Source organism: Suncus etruscus, chromosome 2, assembly GCF_024139225.1.
Source record: "Suncus etruscus isolate mSunEtr1 chromosome 2, mSunEtr1.pri.cur, whole genome shotgun sequence".
In the NCBI taxonomy this organism is placed as follows: Eukaryota; Metazoa; Chordata; class Mammalia; order Eulipotyphla; family Soricidae; genus Suncus; species Suncus etruscus.
The window spans coordinates 4,422,615-4,440,432 of NC_064849.1; the positions used below are offsets into that span (position 1 = coordinate 4,422,615).

The following is a 17,818-nucleotide window of genomic DNA, read 5'->3' on the forward strand; positions in this document are numbered from 1 at the left end:
GAGCTCCAAGAGCCCGAAAACCTGCTGTTTCTGTCCAGGGGCTGAGAAGTGCCCCTGGTCCCGTCTGTCTGTCTGGGAGGGCCTGGACCCTGGGGGGCAGGGCAGAGATACAGGACGGATCCGATGGCCAGCCTGGGGCTCAGGTTTGGGGCAGCATGGCTCCTGGGGGCCTGATGGGCTGTGAGGCTGGAGCCGCTCACCTTTGACCTGACTTTCTTCTGGTGCGGAGCGGAAGGTCCGTTTTTCCCTCTTTAGGAAGCAGCTGGACTCGGGGCTTGATTCCCATTTAAAGGCAGGAAGGAGAGTATGCCTGAGCGTTTACGGGGTGTAGCATTTACGGGGTGTTATTTCTGCCTCCCAGTCCCTCTCAGCGCTGACAGCTCCTGCCTCACGGCAGATTTAAGAGCCGTAGGAGACGCCACTCCAGATGTGACCCTGCCAGGAGACGCCGCACCAGGGTCGAGGCAAGACCAGGGGTTGGTCAGGGGGCTACAGCCAGAGCCAAAGAGAGGGTCAGGTCAGTCGGGGAGGCTCCGTGAGTGGGGACAGGTGGTCCCAGTCAGGTCCGTATGTCCACATCTCCAATCTTCTGGGTAGATCAATTAGAGCTCTGTGTGTGGGTAAACTGAGGCAAGGGGCCCTGCTGGCCTGTGAGAGCCGCAGGGGTTAAGGGCCGGGCACTGTGCTGGGTCCCCACCACCCCACCCCATTCCACCCCCTTGCAGCCCCTCTCTTCTCAGGCCCTGCCTGTTGCACAAGTCGCCTCACAGAGCTGCACAAGGGGCTGATCCCAGGGCCCGCCCAGGCCCGCGCCCTGTCTCAGGATCAGCCCCAGCTGCTGGCGGCTGCAGTTAGGACCGGGAAGGAGGCGGGGAGGAGAGGGGCGGGAGTCTGACCTCTGTCTCCCCACCCGGCAGAGGGCAGCGAGGTGCAGCCCGCCAGACCTGCTGACATTCTCTGCTGTTGCAAGGGACAGGAGCCGTCTGGAGCCAGGAGAGCAGCGGGGAGCAGTGGTGGGACTATGACTCCAGCAAGCCTGGCTGCTTTTCCGGGGGCTGGGGGACACAGGAGGCTCCTCCACTGACCAGCTCAGCTCCCCACTTCCCCTCTCCGTGCTGCGGTTCCCTGGGCCCTCGTGGGGATGGGCCCCTGCGGCCACCCTGGGCAGAGCTGAGCCACGGCTGCCCTCGGGCCATGGGGCCGCTGCTGGCCACCGCGCTGGTCCTCTGCTCTGCGTGGCAGGTTCGTGGGGTTCAGCGGGGGCAGGGGTCACCACTGTGACCCCCCCCCCCAGATCAGCTCACAGTGGTGTTTTGTGTGCAGGTTCACAGCGGGACCCTCGCCAGACTGCAGGCTCACCCAGGTAAGATGCATGGTGGACATTGGTCCCTGTTGGTCTTGGTCCCCCTGGGCTCCTCTGCCCCTCAGGAGATGTGTGTCGGGGGGAGGGGGAGGCTGGTTCGTGGGGGAGGGACAGCCCTCGGCTGGGGTAAGGTGGGGTCTGGCCTCTGTGCCCTCGTTGGGCACGCTGACCCAGCCTGGTGTTCCCAAGTCTTACCCGGAGTATATGCTGAGACCCTCATGGAGTCCCATCAGGACAGACCCTAACTTGGTCCATGGGGAACGGTGGAGTCCTGGGGACACCCCCGGCCTGTGCGTCAGTGAGCAGCCCCTCTCACATCTCCCAGAGAGGCAGCTAGGTGTGTGTGGGTGGAGGTGGCTGTGACATGGCCGGGGAGGTGTTTCAAAGGCCGCACGAGGACCCCTGAGGGGACTTTGGAGAGCTGCTGACTAGAGGGGGGCCTGTCCTGGGGGTCTGCCTGCCCAGCACTGACTATCCTGTGGGGTCTGCCTGGCTCAGGGCAGGAGGCTAAGGGACTGTCCACCCCAGCTCAGAGCCTGGCATTCTCTCGGATGTGGATACACATGTCCACATGCCGACTTACTGCCACTCATGCCTCTTACATATATGTCCACATGCCCACTCATGACCACTCACACCTGTTATAGACATGTCCACAAGTGTCCCCACATGGCCACATCATCCATGTTCATATGCATGATCCTACATGCCTCTTCATGTCCACACCCTCAGTGGACTCAATACACATGACACGCACACAAAGGACCACGTGAGTTCCCTTCCCCTCCCCGACAAATGTCCCTGCCCCTCCCCCTTGTGGCCTCTCTGGCTCCATCTTTGCTCTGTCTCTCTCTCTCTCTCACACACACACACACACACAAACACACACACACACACACACAAGCACACACCTGTCTGCATAGCAGTGGGAAGTGCGTGATCTCTTCCCTGCCCCGCTTGGGCTGGGGATGGGTATCAGGGTTTCAGGGTGTCCCTTCTGCCGTGGCACTGACAGGCCTGAGGCAGGCACAACTGACCCTGGCATCCCTTCTCAACGTCAGTGCTGCAGTCGGACTGGGATCAGCAGTGCCCACTTCCTGCGGCCCTGCCGGGTTCGGGAGACCAAGCACACCCTGGCAGTGTCCAGCCTCCCTACACTTATGTGGTTTGCAAAGGTGGGGCAGACTGCTGGTGGCAGGGACCAAGCTGGGTGTCTAGAAACTCTGTGCTGGGTCGAGGGCTCAGCAGGTGGAGCTGGGCTAAGCTCAGGCATCTGTCCGTGAGGGTCCTGGTGTGTCTCCTCCTCCCCATGTCCAGGGCACAGAGCTCGGTGTGCAGATCTGGGCAGCACTTTTGGATGTGCCTACTCTTGGGCCCGTCAGCAGGGTCCACAGACAGGGAGGGTTGGGTGTAGGATGTGGGCAGGTCAAATGCTTCAGATCTGAGTCCCTGCAAGGGTTTGGGACCAACCCAGGGCAGGGACCAGCCAGAGCCCTCAACATTTCCATGTATACAGCCCTGCATTTTCCAACAAACTTTAGAGAGGACACTCCCCCATTATTGTATGAGAAAAAGAAGAGACTAAGGGAAAGAAGAAAAACACTAGGATAGGGGCCGGAGCTCTAACATGGTGCGTAGGGCGCTTGCCTTGCACATAGCTAACCCGGGTTCCATCCCCAGAACCATTTATTATACATCCAGGACTGATCCCTGAGTTCCACTGGGTATGGCCCAACACACACACACACACACACACACACACACACACACACACACACACACACACACACACACACACACACCTACAGGTTTGGCCCAAAAAGTCACCCTGAGGGGGCCAGAGAGATAGCAAGTGGGAGGGCATTTGCCTTGTATGTGGCTGACCCAGGTTTGATCCCCAGCATCTCACAGGGTGACCCTGAGCCTGCCAAGAGTAACTCCTGAGCACCAGTGGTTGTAGCACCAAAACAAATAAAAACACCCTGAGCTGTGCTGTGTCCTGCAGACCTGGGCACAGTCCCTACTGATCTTCCACACAATCTCAGTGCTTCGGTCTGCCCTTTCTCAGGCCACGTGTGTCCTCAGAGCTTTGGCCACCAGCCCCAGCCCTGCCCAGAGCTGGAGGGCCCAAGCCCCTGCCGAGCGCTGTCTCCTGCGTGGGCCCTGCCCTGGGCCAGCTGCAGGCCCTGGGCAGTCCAGTCTATGCACGAATCTCTGGCACTTCCCAGCACAGCCGTCCCTGCCTGGGGCCAGTGTCCTGGCTCAGACACGACCCTGCCCGTCCCGTGCCAGCTTTCTGGAGCCGTTGCTCCATGGGTGGAGCAGGGGCTGGGCGGCTCCTCACCGCCTGTTTCGAGGCCACAGTGACGTGGAACATCTGTTCTTTGTACAACAGATGTTGTTGCCTTTCCGGTTTGCAGTTTCTTTCCCCAGATGGGTTAAAAGAACAAGTGAGTGAGGAAGTTTGCTTCCCCTCACAATGGAGATCCCAGATTTTAGGGGAGGCGACCTGGCAGGAGGGAAAAGGGGCCTTTCTGCTCATCCACTTACCCTCGACATGGCCCGCTGTGTGCCAGACCTGCTCAGAGAGGGGGGTGGTGTTCTCGCTGCATCCCAGGAAAAGCTTTTCCAGTGGCGAGAGTTCTGAGGTTTACTATGGCTGGGCAGGCTGAGGGAAGCCCCTGGCCATGGCTGCATATTGTCCTGATGTCCCAACCATGGATTTGACTCCTGGGGTGTGGAACTGTGTCTCCCCTTGTTCCCACCCATTCCCCTTGGGGCCTTGACTTTCTCTAGAAGTAAGAGGTGCCACATCTGTCCCCCGGACTCACCACTGCAGTGTCACCAGTGGTGTGTTTCCTTAGTGCCCATTGCCTGGACAACGCCTCGTTCTGGGTGTAGATCAGAGCCCCTAAGCCACCTCATGCTGGCAGGCACTCAGATCACCCCCACTAGCATCACTGTGGAGGACACGGGTGTTTGGGGCAGCTGTGTCTGTGTTCACAGTCTCTTGCTACCTGGTTCCTTGGCTTGGTCACAGAATTTGGTGTGATTGTTTGCTGAAAGCGGGTAGAGTAGACTCTCAGGGGTGCTGCACTCTGGTCTGGGAGAACCAGCACCCGGACGGAGGCCCCCACTCCCAGTGTTAGGAAAATCTGACTCCCCGTCATTTGGGACACACACTCGAGCACTCAGGGCTGAATCCTGGCTCTGCACTCAGGGCTTCTTTCAGGCACAGAAATTCATCTGGGCTGTGGGAATCCAACCTGGGTCCACTTTCCTCACTGTCCTACCTCTACAACTCCCATCTTGATTTCTTATTTTGGTACAGACTTAAGAATACTTGTAGTCAAAAAAAAAAAAAAAAAAAAGAGGTGGCAGGGTTAAAAAAAAAAACAAACAACTTGCAGTCAAATTTCCGACGCTTTTCCTTGAGTACAGGGAAGGAAATTCAGATGCTTGTGGAATCAGGCAGGGTTTTGAAGATGGAGGAAGGAACCTTATTTGGTTTTAGGTGACCAGTCAGCTGCAGCTGCCAAAGTGAATACTATTCTCAGCTATAAAAGCAGTATCTGGGGGCCAGAGAGATAGCATGGAGGTAAGGCGTTTGCCTTTCATGCAGAAGGTCATCGGTTCAAATCCCGGCGTCCCATATGGTCCCCCGTGCCTGGCAGGAGCAATTTCTGAGCATGGAGCAAGGAATAACCCCTGAGCACTGCCGGGTGTGACCCAAAACACACACACACACACACACACACACACACACACACAATGCTTTGCATTTAAAAGAAAAACAGAAAGAAAAAAAAAACAGTATCTGGGGGCTGGAGAGATAACACTGTGGTAGGGCTGTGCCTTGCATGCAGCTGATCTAGGACAGATGGTAGCTCGAATCCCAGTATCCCAAATAGTCCCCTGCGCCTGCCAGGAGCAATTTCTGAGCACAGAGCCAGGAGTAACCCCTGAGCGCTGCCGAGTGTGACCCAAAAACCAAAAATAAAATAAAATAAAACAGGGGCCAGAGAGATAGGATGGAGGTAAGGTGTTTGCCTTGCATGCAGAAGGTCGGTGGTTCGAATCCCAGCATCCCATATGGTCCCTTGAGCCTGCCAGGAGTGATTTCTGAGCACAGAGCCAGAAGTAACCCCTGAGTGCTGCTGGATATGACCCAAAAACCAAAATAATAATAATAACAACAACAACAACAACACAAAATAAAATGAATAATTGGTGCCAGAGTAGAGTGGAGAGGACACTGGCCTTACACACTGCCAACCCAGGTTCCGTTCCTGGCATCCCCTAGGGACCCCTGGGCCCCATTAGGAGTAATTCCTGAGCACAGAGTGAGGATTAAGGAAGTCCTGAGCATCATCAGGTTGGCCCCCCAAACAAGAACTAAACATACATAATAAGCATCTGTACCCCAAACTGGATCTTTATGTCTGGTTGACAAAATGGATAGATTTTCCTGTCTACACCTGTGCAGAACCTATGTCTTGGTGGCTGTCATTCACTCAACAATGTGCCCTGTGCCACCCTCACTGTCTCTCAAAGGGAGACAGACCCTCCTTGTCATACTCTGGTGTCACCCACAGGCCCATTAGCAGTCAATTGTCCAGATATGTACAGCCAGAGGCATTTTCACAGCACTTTTCATGGTCTTTTGGTAAAGGTGTTCCCAGGAACCTTGACTCCCCCCAACACACATACAACCCCAGGACATTCACCAGGGCCAGGTGCCCAGTAGAGCCCTGGCCCCTCTATTCCGAGTGTTTCTTGTGTTACCTCTGGGGCGGGGCCTTCCATTCTGATATTTTGGGGCATCGGTGATTGACTATAGGAAAGCTGTGGACAAGGGAAAATTGAATCTGTGTGAGACTCCAGCAAAATTCTTTAACATTTTAACTCGTGAATTATATTTTTATACTTCAGTCAGGATTGATTGACAATCCCCTGAGCAACATGGTTCCATGTTTCCACATTTAGCACCAGCCTTCCCTGGTGTCCAAGTTCCTTCCTGGGTCCGCCTCTCCCCTGGTCCATGTCCCTCCCTGGGCCCACATCCCTCCATAGTATCCATGTTCATGTGCCCACCACCATACTGTTCGTCATTTGTCCCCACTGTGGCCAGCTTCCTGCTGAAGTCCAGTTTCTGTTGCCTATGGGCTTTTTAGACTTTTGTTCTTCACTTATTCAGTTCTTATGAAAGATCATTCTGTGTCTGTGTCTCACCTTCTTTGTAGGTTTTGGTTTTGGGGCCACAGCCGGCGGTGATCAGGAGTTACTGATGGCTCTGTGCTCTGTGATCTACTGGTGGGTCTCAGGGAGCTAGATGGGAAGCTAGGCATCAGACCCGGTTTGGCCATATGCAAGGCAAATGCCCTCCCTGCTATGCTACAGCTCCAGCCCCATCCCTCTCCTGACTAACTTTATTACACACGATTCTCTCGAGGTCCTTCCACAGAGCTACAGACTCTGTGATTTCCCCCTTTTCCTGTAACTGAGTCCTATCCCACCATGTGTCTGTGTGCCACCATTTCTGATTTGCCGTTGTGGTCCTGGGATACTTGTGCTGTGTCCACATTTTGGCTAGTCTGGGTGATGCTGCGCGAACAAAGAAGTGTGAATGCTTCTGATTTCCATTGCTATAAGAAGTGATGTGGAGGGGGCCCGGAGAGAGCACAGCAGCGATCCAGGACCCAAGGTGGTTGGTTCGAATCCCGGTGTCCCATAGGGTCCCCCATATGGTGCCTGCCAGGAGCTATTTCTGAGCAGACAGCCAGGAGTCACCCCTGAGCACCGCCGGGTGTGACCCAAAAACCAAAATAAAATAAAATAAAATAAAATAAAATAAAATAAAATAAAATACACTTAAGAAAATGAATGACAGGGCCCGGAGAGAAAGCACAGCGGCGTTTGCCTTGCAAGCAGCCGATCCAGGACCAAAGGTTGTTGGTTCGAATCCCGGTGTCCCATAGGGTCCCCCGTGCCTGCCAGGAGCTATTTCTGAGCAGACAGCCAGGAGTCACCCCTGAGCACCGCCGGGTGTGACCCAAAAACCAAAAAAAAAAAAAAAAAAAAAAAAGAAGTGATGTGGAGCATTTTTCATATTCCTTCTAGCCCTCTGGGTGTCTTCTTAAGGGAAATTTCTCCTCATTTTGGGGAGATTGGTTTTGTTCTGTAAAGTTCTACCACTGAGATAGTAGCCCTTTATCAGACCAGTGGTAAACAAATATTCTCTCCAGTCTGTAGGGCGTCTTTTTCTTCTGGACATAATTTTTTTGGGGGTCACACCCAGCAGTGCTCAGGGGCTACTCCTGGCTCTATGCTCAGAAATCGCCCCCCCCCCCCCGCAGGCTCGGGCAACCATATGGAATGCCAGGATTCAAACCACCATCCTTCTGCATACAAAGCAAATGCCCGACTGCTGTGCTATTTCTCCAGCCCCTGGACATCTTTTCTTCTCTTCTTTCTTTTCTCTTTTCTTTTTTCATTTTTCTTTTCTTTCTCTTCTTTATTTTTCTTCTCTTTTCACTTTTTTCTCTTTTTTTTTCCTTTTTTTTCTTTGCAGTGCAGTAACTTCTTATCTTTGCTAAATTCTTTTATTGTTTGTAATAGTTCTTCAGCAACTGAATTCCTTTCTTATTTGTAATAGTTTTGAGGCATCATTACCAGGCAAACATAATTTAAAAGTAATGACTGTGTTATTTCTTCTTTCAAGCCATTTTTTACAAGGAAGAACTCAGAGCTGGGCTTATCGATTTTCACTTATCTGGGATCTGGTTGTCCCTGTGGGGCTCCATTTAGTGGCTGGAGCACATCCTAGGAGGAGGGATCTCAGAGAGCTTGGCCCTGGCAGTGTGGAACGGGGGTGGGGGGGTGGGGGAAGTGTGTTCTCCAGGAGGACTCCTGGGAGGACTTTGGGGCCTTCACTGAGAAGAAGAGAGTAGATACAGGCATGGCACCAGCTTCTGTCACCTCAGAGCCCCAGGTCCTCAGGAACTCGGAGATGATCGGTTTGGGAGGCAACAGCAGGAGTAACTGGCCAAGAGCACTGAGCCGGGAAGCCAGACTATGAGGTTAATCCAAGTGTTAGGGGTATCAGGGATCGGCCTAGTCCGTGCCCGTGGGGCCCTGCGGGTGTCGCCATGACCTTGGTGTAACTTTCCCGTCCTTTCCAGCTGTCCTACCCCATGTCCCCTCATAGGCGCTACCCTACCTGTGTGCCCAGCACTGAGCCAGCCTGTCATTTCCTCTGCTGATGCCTGAGCCTGCCAAGGCCACTTACATGCACTTTGGATTCATTATCATTGTCCATGTTGGAGCCTGGAGGGGCTGGAAGGAGTGTGAGGTGGCCAGTTCATGCCCCAGGTCCCTCCCAACCTGTGGGATCCTGAGTGCTGGTGGCCTCGATTCATATCTGTGAGCCCTCCACCCCTCTGCCCTGCACCACTCCAAATCCACCCTGTGCTGGGCTCTATTCACATGCCTCTCTGGACAGTGTGCCAGGCCCTTCCTGATCTCACAGCTCTGTCCTTGTGCCTCCCAGGCTTTGAGGTCCTGGCCTCCGCTTCCCACTACTGGCCACTGGAAACCGTGGATGGCATCCATGAGCTGGGCTCTATTCACATGCCTCTCTGGACAGTGTGCCAGGCCCTTCCTGATCTCACAGCTCTGTCCTTGTGCCTCCCAGGCTTTGAGGTCCTGGCCTCCGCTTCCCACTACTGGCCACTGGAAACCGTGGATGGCATCCATGAGCTGCAGGACACAACAGAAGGTGGGTGGGACGGACAGGTGGGACTGGAGCGTGCCAGGTAGGCAAAGGGCTGTCAGTGGCTTTCTGTGCAGATGGGCAGCAAATCTGAATCCTAATTGATGGAGAAGGTGAGGGTCCTTGAACTATGCTTGCGTTGTGATAGGGGGTACTGAGCATCTGCCCATTTGAACCAGGAGCTCAGGAAGGCACACCAGATCTATGCAGAGACTGGCATTTTGGGTCAGGCCCTCCTAGGCACTGTCACTCCCTGGCCCACCAACAGTCTGATCTGTAGTTCTTTTTTTTTTTTTTTTGGGTCACACCCGGTGATGCTCAGGGGTTACTCCTGGCTGTCTGCTCAGAAATAGCTCCTGGCAGGCACGGGGGACCATATGGGACACCGGGATTCGAACCAACCACCTTTGGTCCTGGATTGGCTGCTTGCAAGGCAAACACCGCTGTGCTATCTCTCCGGGCCCTGGTCTGTAGTTCTAGCCCAGCTTCTGCCTTTGTGAGAGCAGTAGCCCCAGGTCTGCCCGAGAAACTTCACACCAGTCAGAGGCTCTTCTCCCCATTTCCTATTTTCTTTCTTTCTTCTTCTTCTTTTTTTTTTTTTTTTTTTTTTGGTTTTTGGGTCACACTCGGTAACACTCCTGGCTCTACACTCAGAAATCGCTCCTGGCAGGCTCAGGGGACCATATGGGATGCTGGGATTTGAACCATTAACCTTTTGCATGCAAGGCAAATGCCTTATCTCCATGCTATCTCCGGCCCCTCTTCCTTTTTTTTTCTTTTTTAAGTATGGAATGCTTCATGAATTTGCATGTCATCTTGTGCAGGGGCCATGCTAATCTTCTCTGTATCATTCCAATTTTAGTATATGTGCTGCCGAAGCGAGCACTCTTTCTTTCTTCTTATTTGGGGTAGGGGCTGCTCCTAGCTCAGAGAACACCCTAGTGTGCTTCTGGGGGCGTCCTGCAGTTTGTGCTTGAAGAAACTAGGCCGCAGTAACAGGGTGTCTGTTCTCTCAGGCCCATATGTGGGGCTCCGAGCAGGGTTTGGGCTGCGCTGTCCTCAGCGCTGCCCTCACTGCTTAGCTCAGCAGTGACTGTCACTCTCACAGGGCCTCGGAGGCTTTGAAGGAAGCAACTCTGCCCTTGCACCCAGCCAGCGGTAGCATATGGCATGTCCTGTGTGCGCTGTCCCTATGGCTGGCTCGACAGGCTTTGGGCTTGTGTGCTGAGGCCAAGACTCCCCTGAGATCTGCCTCCAAGTCTCCACCAGTCACATGAGGCCCCGTGGATCTGGGCCTTGAAGTGCAGAGTTCACCGCCTGCTTCCCGGAAAGAGAGCCAGCCTCAATCAGGACTTTCCCCACCCTGTCCATGCTGCGCTATGGCTCAGACATGCCCTGACCTCCTCCTGGATCACCCTTCCTTGTCTTCCTGCTGTTTGCTGTCCTGGGAGCAAGTGGGCCAGTATAAATAGGCCAGCCGAGCATCAAGAGGCTCTTTGGCCAGTGCTCAGCATGCATTAGCCAGTTCTCTTAAGAGGGGGCCAGTGACAACACAGTGGTAGGGCATTTGCCTTGCACGTGGCCAACCCAGGACAGACCCAGGTTTAATCCCTGGCATCTCATATGGTCCCCCAAGTCTACCAGGAGCGATTTCTGAGCACAGAGCCAGGAGTAACCACTGAGCATGCTAGGTATGGTCCCCAAACAAACAAACATGCAGGGGATGAGATCTTCTCCATGGGGCGGGGCACATCCCTTCGCCCTGACTCAGCTGCCCTGCATGGACCCCGTTCACCACCTTATTAACCTTCAGTGCACAGCTCCTTTCGACCCCGACCCCAAAGGGGAAAGGAGCAGTGGGACCATCACCTCCCCGCACCTCACCCCCTACAAGAGCTGCCCCCAAGCTGTGGCCCTGTTCCTCGTGGCTGTTTGTTCGTCTGCTCTGTCCATCTGTCACCACCATCTGTAGCTGTTCTCACACCTGTGTTTGTCTCCATCAGTCATGACCTCTGCCCTCAGCCCTCCCCTGCAGGCCACCAGGCCCCTGGCCTGCTGGGTTTCATATCTCTCAACTCGGGACTCACAGTCAGGACACGGCTGGGGGCATGGGCAAGCGTGGGAAGTTGAGAGATATGTGATCTCCTGTGTTCCGGTTTGTTGTTCACTCACTCGTGTTTGTTTTGTTGTTTGTCCAGCCTTGCGAGCTCACAACCTCACTGTGCTCCCTTCCCATAACGCCACCTTTGTGCGGAGCAATGACTCCGTCTACTCAAACTTCTCTGCGACCGTAGGTAGGTGAACCTCCCGCCCCCACCTGGAGCCCCCCAGGGACTGCCTGCAGACAACTGCAGCATCACGGCCACCAGGGCCACCGAGTTCCCTCCACCAATAAGCGGAGGCCGGATGGGCCGATCCAAGTTCTGAGTGCAGCACAGGGCCTTGGCACAGAGGTGTAGTTGGGGGAAGGGGTTTGACGTGGCTCCAGCTCCCTGTTCTCCAAGCAACGGGCACAGCTGGCATGGGTGCGGGTACGCATTGCACTTTCGAAGGGAGGCTGATCTCGGGAAGGGGAGCAGAAGACAGTTTCAAGATAGCTCACCCAGAAAGTGCTCTCTTACATTTCATGAGATAATGCAGCAGAAACCGTTTTCTTTTTTTTCTTTTTGTTTGTTTGTTTTTGGGCCACACCCGGTGACGCTCAGGGGTTACTCCTGGCAATACGCTCAGAAGTTGCTCCTGGCTTGGGGGACCATATGAGACACCAGGGGATCGAACCACGGTCCATCCAAGGCTAGCACAGGCAAGGCAGACGCCTTACCTCTAGCGCCACTGCCCGGCCCCAGAAACCGTTTTCTTACCTTGCACACAGCAGACCTGGGTTTGATTTCCAGAATCCCATAGCATCCTTTGAGTCCACCCAGAGTAAACCCTGAGTACAGAGCCAGCGAGAACCCCTGAGCACTGTTGGGTGTGATCCCCCCAAAAATCACAATATTTCTTTTGCAGTTGGCAATTTATTATTTTTTTTTTTGGAAGCCAGTGCTGGGATTCCTGGGGAAGTGGGCGCTCATACCCACAAGTGTGTTTCCCTCACCCCCATCCACTCTCGGCCCCCACCCTGGGATTTTTGGATCCCAGGGTGCTATTGTGTGACACCCCAGGTCACAACTCTGTGTCACGGGTTACAGGAACTTTCCCACTGTGATGCCAGCAAGTTGAGACTTTTATCTTTTCTCCGCATGGGCACAGAGGCTGCCTTCTGCTCTTTGTACCCACTGGATAATATAGTTTAGCGGTGTAGACGTCAAACTCACGTGCAGGCACCAGCTGTCCACTCCCCAGGGGGTCTGAAGTGCCCCCAGCAACGAAGAAGAGATGAGAGACACAAGGTCGGAGCCTGCCAGAGTTCTGTGGACCTCTGTGCTGGGCTTCACTGTGGGGTCTGAGACAGGCTTCCCGCGGGTCACTGAGAACTGTCCTGTTCCCACACTCCAGGCGACATTGACTGTGTTAATGATCAATGTGTCATTCTGTGTTTTATGGTCATTACTGCCTATTTTGTGAGCCCTTCACCACCAGATACCCACACACCACCAGACATGTGGGCTGTGGACCCAGCCAGCACCTCTGCTGGGCTATGTCACCTCATCTCACATCTGCCCCAGAGGTGTCTGGTGACCTGCTGCCCAGTGGAGCTGATGTCCCTTGGAGGGTTGTATGCAGCTAGCAGGGCCCATGCCCAGAAGCAGGGTGTGGTCAGGGTGGGTGGTGCCCATGGGGCTGCTGCAGGCCAGGTCAGTGGGGCCACTCTAGACCTCACATGAAGGCCCTGTGTCCCTTTCAAACACAAAGTTACTGATGGTTTATTCAGTGTTGACCAAGGATGACCAGGGTCGACCTTGTCTGATGCTCGCTCATCATGTGTCAGATGAATGCTGGCACGTGCCCTTAGTTTGAATCTCATGCTGGCCACCACCTTGTCGCCTAGATATCGTTGAGGGGAAAGTCAACAAAGGCATTTACCTCAAGGAGGACAAGGGGGTGACGCTGCTGTACTACGGGAGGTACAGGAGCTCCTGCCTCAGCAGCCCGGCCCAGTGTGGCCCTGAGGGTAAGTCGGGTCTTGCACAATGCTCTCCCCTTCCTTCCTTTCTCTTCTTCTCCCGTCTTTTCCCAACATTGCACAAGGTTCATGCCTGCTTAGCAGCAAATAGCCCAGAAACACTCTTGTGTGTCAAGTCAGGTGGCCCCAGGGAATGAGCTGCCTAGGGGTTCTGACTCAGGACCCCTATCCACAGAACTGGGGACTCTGAATTTCTACTCTAGAAGCAACTAAATGCAGCCTGACAAGCTGGGTCTGGGCTGTTTAGCCTAGCAGCCGGAGAGTGCCACATGCACATGTCCTCACAGGTCACCTCTGCTGCTATAGGGACATTGTCCCCCAAGTTCAGGGCCACCTGAGCCCCCTGATTCCAGACCAGCGGGATGAAGAGGCTAAAGGGAAGGAAGCCTCACTGCTTAAGGGTTCTGGGGGTGGATCCAAACTGCTACACATGGGGTTTGTGGCCCCACACTGCAGTGCAGAGAGGCTGGCAGGTGGGCAGGATGTTCTGGTCCAGCTAACACTTGGAGGGTGACCTGAATGAAGATGATAAGGCGGGAAGTTTCCACACCCATAGGACATATTCTGGCTGTTGCATGACTCGGTCACTCCCGGGCTTGTCTATAGTGATGGTGGACATGGGGCTGCATCCTGCCTCCCGCTTTGGCTCCTGGTGGGTCTCTGGACGGGAGAATTGGGCTCCACCTCCAGGCTGCTCCTATCACTGGGTGTCAAGGATGGTTTTCTGTGGACACAGGGGCCTGGGTTCTGGGAATCAGAACCAGAGCCGTGGGAGCTGACTGTGGGCACAACCTGGCAGGGGGCTGTGCTGGGGGTGATGCCAGGGCAGGGCATGGTGTTGGTCACTTCAGGTGTTTGAGTTGGCTGTCAGCATTGAGAGGCAGGAAAATCCCTCGTGGATCTGGGTTTAGGAGCTGGGTCAGTGAGGGCCAGACACCATCTGCAATCAGCAAGGTCTGATATACATCCCCAGCCCTTCAAGCCCCCGAACACCACCAGTAAGCACTGCTGGGGTCCCAGTGCCTTCCAGTCCCACAGTGTGGTCCAGCTCAGGCCCCTCTGATCCAGCCTTTGGCTGTGCCTGGGCTCAGGGAACTTGGGAGCCCCTGGCTCTGTCCTGTCTTGTCCTTCCTGTGAGGCCATCTGGTGGGAGATCCCAAGGGCCTTTTGTGCCCTGTACTGGGTGTTCTGGACATCCCTCGGCTCTCTCTTCGGGGGGTACAAACTCATCCCTCATGAAGACTATATTGGTTGTACTAGTCATTCGGGCAATCTCAGTGCAGTGGGCTGCCAACCTACTTGGGCTAGTGAGAGATACCTCACCTCCTTGTGGAGGCAGGAAGGAAGGAGGAAGTGAGATAGGAGGGGAGTGAGGTGAGGAATGAGGAGGAGAGTGAAGGGGGAGTGAGATAGAGGTGAGGCAGGAGTGAGGTAAGTGAGAGGAGTAAGGGGAGCGAGCCCCTCTCTGTTCCCTCTTCTCTCTGCACTGGGCAGCAGGTCTGCCTGCCTCCTTAATTGTGGAGGGCAAGTGTGGTAGTATGGTCAGGTGACAGAGTGTGGCAGTGTGGCCGAGTGTGGCGGTGTGGCAGACTGGGCTGCAGGTCTGCCCCATTCGCTCCTTGTATAGTCACCGCAGCCCCTTCCTGTCCGACTGCAAACATCCCCCCGTTTTCATTTGTGTTTTGACTTTGTTATGGTACATTTTATGTCCTGCTGAATTTTATAATATTTATTCACTGAAGTTAATCCATCTTTTCTGATGACATCTGGGTGTTCTTTCTTTTTTTTATGTCTTGAGAAAGAACTTCCCGCTGTCTAGTTTTTAGATGGATTGGGATTTAATGCTCATAAGATAAAAGTACCCATTTGCCAAGATTTTATTTTTAACTTTTTTCCTTTGGACTTTTTCTTTTTTTGTACTGCTGATCCCTAGTACATGACAGGACCCCTCAAAATACAGGTCACAGGAGGCTCATTGTGGGCCTTGAAGACTAGGAAGATGTAAATGGACATTTATGTATAAGCTGTTGCTTAGCAGAAAGGTAGCTTTGCTGGTGAAGGAAGAACAAAGGAAAGCTCAGACTGTCCACCCACCTCATCTACACTAAACAGGTTTTCTTTTCAGTTTTCTTATTTCTTGGACAGGAAGACCTTTGGCCAAGACTGGATTGGATGAATAGTTCTTAAAAGTTCCAGCAAAGTGGAAAAAACTGACTTCCACGAATCCCACGGGGACTTGTTTCATAACAGCATTTCACAGCTTGTACCGTCCTGTGTGGGTGTTGCCGGGGACCAGTGGGCCGGTGCAAACTCACACTGGACTCAGGCGAATAGAAGCAGGGCAGAGGGAATGCATGTGGTTTCCTGACCCAGAGACTCCAGCTCCATGCTCCTGTGACCCCACACATGTGCTCCTGTGTCTGACCCCACACACATCGTCTATAGTGATGGTGGACACAAGGCTGGGTCCTGCCTCCCGTTTTGGCCCCTGGTGGGTCCCTGGACAGGAGAATTGGGCCCCAGCTCCTGTGTCCTGACAGGGGCTTCTCTGTGGTCCCAAGGAAAGGGTGTCTGGGTACGGGCTCTTCTGAGGTACGGACCTGCTTCCTGCCCCTGCTGAGCCACACCTTCCTTTCCTCAGGAGTCACGTTTTCCTTTTTCTGGAAGACCCAAGGAGAACAGTCCAGGCCAGCACCATCCGCGTATGGGGGCCAGGTCATTTCTGATGGCTTCAAAGTTCACGCTAGTGGCGGCAAAGGAGCTGTGGAGCTGTATGTGCGTGAGAACTCCATGACCTGGGAGGCCTCCTTTAGCACCCCAGGTGAGGATGGGGAACAAGCTCATGGTGCCAGGTTAGGGCCCAGGTCAGGTTCGGAACCGGAAGTAAGGACCCGGGACAGGCTCACGGTCGCAGATGAGAGTCCAGGTCCCTTCTCTGGTGCAGCCTCCTGAGAAGGAACAGGAAAGGTGAGTGCCCCCTCCTTTGCCCTCCTTACCTCATACCTGCTAGGGAGCTGACAGAGCTTGGTGCTCAGGGTTTACTCCTGGCAGTGCTTGGGAGACCATCTGGGATACCAGGAAGTGAACTTGGGTTGATTGGATGCATGCAAGTGCCTTATCCACTGTACTATCTATCCAGTTCCTGGTTTTGTTGTTATTGTTGTTGTTGTTGTTATTGTTTGGGCCACACCTGGTAGCACTCAGGGGTTCCTCCTGGCTCTGCACTCAAAAATCACTCCTGGCAGGTTTGAGGGACGATATAGGATGCCAGGAATCGAACCCGGGTCAGTCTCAGGTTGGCCGAGTACAAGATAAACGTGCTACCACTGTACTATCACTCCAGCTCCTCCAGCCCCTATTTATAAGTAATTGATGCCAGTTTTCTACACAGAAAGTCACATATCCAATAGAAGATTCATTTCTTCCCAATATGTATATGTACATATTCCCAATATGTATCAGTATTCTTGTTAATTTTACAGCGACTTCTACCACCATAGGTTTTGCTGCATTTTTCTAGTATTCTCAGTATGATCCTGGAAAGAAATGCTGAGGAGGGGCCAAAGAGATAGCATGGAGGTGGGGCTTTTGCCTTGCATGCAGAAGGACAGTGGTTCGAATCCCAGCATCCCATATGATTCCCCCGAGCCTGTCAGGAGCCATTTCTTAGTGTAGAGCTAGGAGTAACTCCTGAGCACAGCCGGATGTGACCCAAAAACAAAAACAAAAAAGAAATGCTGAGGAAACAGCCTTCCCTTGTCTCTGGTCATCTTGGTTTCCACTACAGGCCTTGTGCTCTGGTCAGTGCACGTATCTACCTATTGCCAGATATTGTCATCATTCCTTTGCTCACGAGTATTTTCATTCACGACTTCTGATTTTAAGTAGCAAAGGGTTGGGGCCTGAGCGATGGCACAAGCGATAGGTCGTTTGCCTTGCACTCCCTGACCTAGGACAGACTCCGGTTTGATCCCCCGGCATCCCATATGGTCCTCCAAGCCAGGAGTGATTTCTGAGTGCATAGTCAGGAGTAACCCCTGAGTGTCACAGGGTGTGGCACTCCCAAAAAATGTAGCAAAGGGTCTATTGGGGGTCATGTTTGGAGATTGGGGGGGGGCAATTCCTGTACTTCAGCGGATGAGGGGACGCGCCTCCCAATGTGGCCTCTATCAGGACCCGAGCATCCCCAAGGGTGAGTCTGCACCTAACTCAGTAGGCGGCTGTGTTCTGGGCGTGACTGTGTCCCTCTTGTCTCTTCTAGGTCCCTACTGGACTCACATCCTGTTCACGTGGAAGTCCAAGGAGGGCCTGAAAGTCTACGTCAATGGGACTCTAAGTACCTCGGACCCGAGTGGGAAGGTGTCGCATAGATATGGGGAGCCCAGCATGAGCCTGGTGTTGGGGTCCGAGCAGGACCAGGCCAGGAGGGGTGAACAGAGCACCTTTGATGAGTTCATCATCTGGGAGCGGGCGCTGACGCCTGACGAGATCGCCATGTACTTCACAGCGGCCATCGGTCAGTATGGGCCCTCCTGCCCCTTCTCTGCCCTCTGTCAGG

At 53.9% G+C, this 17,818-nt stretch overlaps 1 protein-coding gene and 1 non-coding gene across 2 annotated transcripts in view; one reads left to right on the forward strand and one right to left on the reverse strand.

Annotated features, from left to right (window-relative positions):
* Positions 1-17,818, forward strand: part of ADGRD1 (adhesion G protein-coupled receptor D1) — a 52,077-nt gene that overhangs the window by 2,311 nt on the left and 31,948 nt on the right. The window contains exons 3-14 of the mRNA XM_049768256.1: positions 39-180; positions 362-464; positions 741-850; positions 971-1,242; positions 1,324-1,363; positions 3,449-3,726; positions 8,265-8,379; positions 8,913-9,140; positions 11,333-11,428; positions 13,126-13,248; positions 15,902-16,081; positions 17,522-17,776. Of these exons, the coding sequence (XP_049624213.1) occupies positions 39-180; positions 362-464; positions 741-850; positions 971-1,242; positions 1,324-1,363; positions 3,449-3,726; positions 8,265-8,379; positions 8,913-9,140; positions 11,333-11,428; positions 13,126-13,248; positions 15,902-16,081; positions 17,522-17,776 (1,942 nt within the window). The remainder of the gene's footprint in view (positions 1-38; positions 181-361; positions 465-740; positions 851-970; positions 1,243-1,323; positions 1,364-3,448; positions 3,727-8,264; positions 8,380-8,912; positions 9,141-11,332; positions 11,429-13,125; positions 13,249-15,901; positions 16,082-17,521; positions 17,777-17,818) is intronic.
* On the reverse strand, positions 9,915-10,020 carry LOC126003244 (U6 spliceosomal RNA). Its single transcript, XR_007493776.1, has one exon. It is a non-coding gene; the product is annotated as a U6 spliceosomal RNA (small nuclear RNA).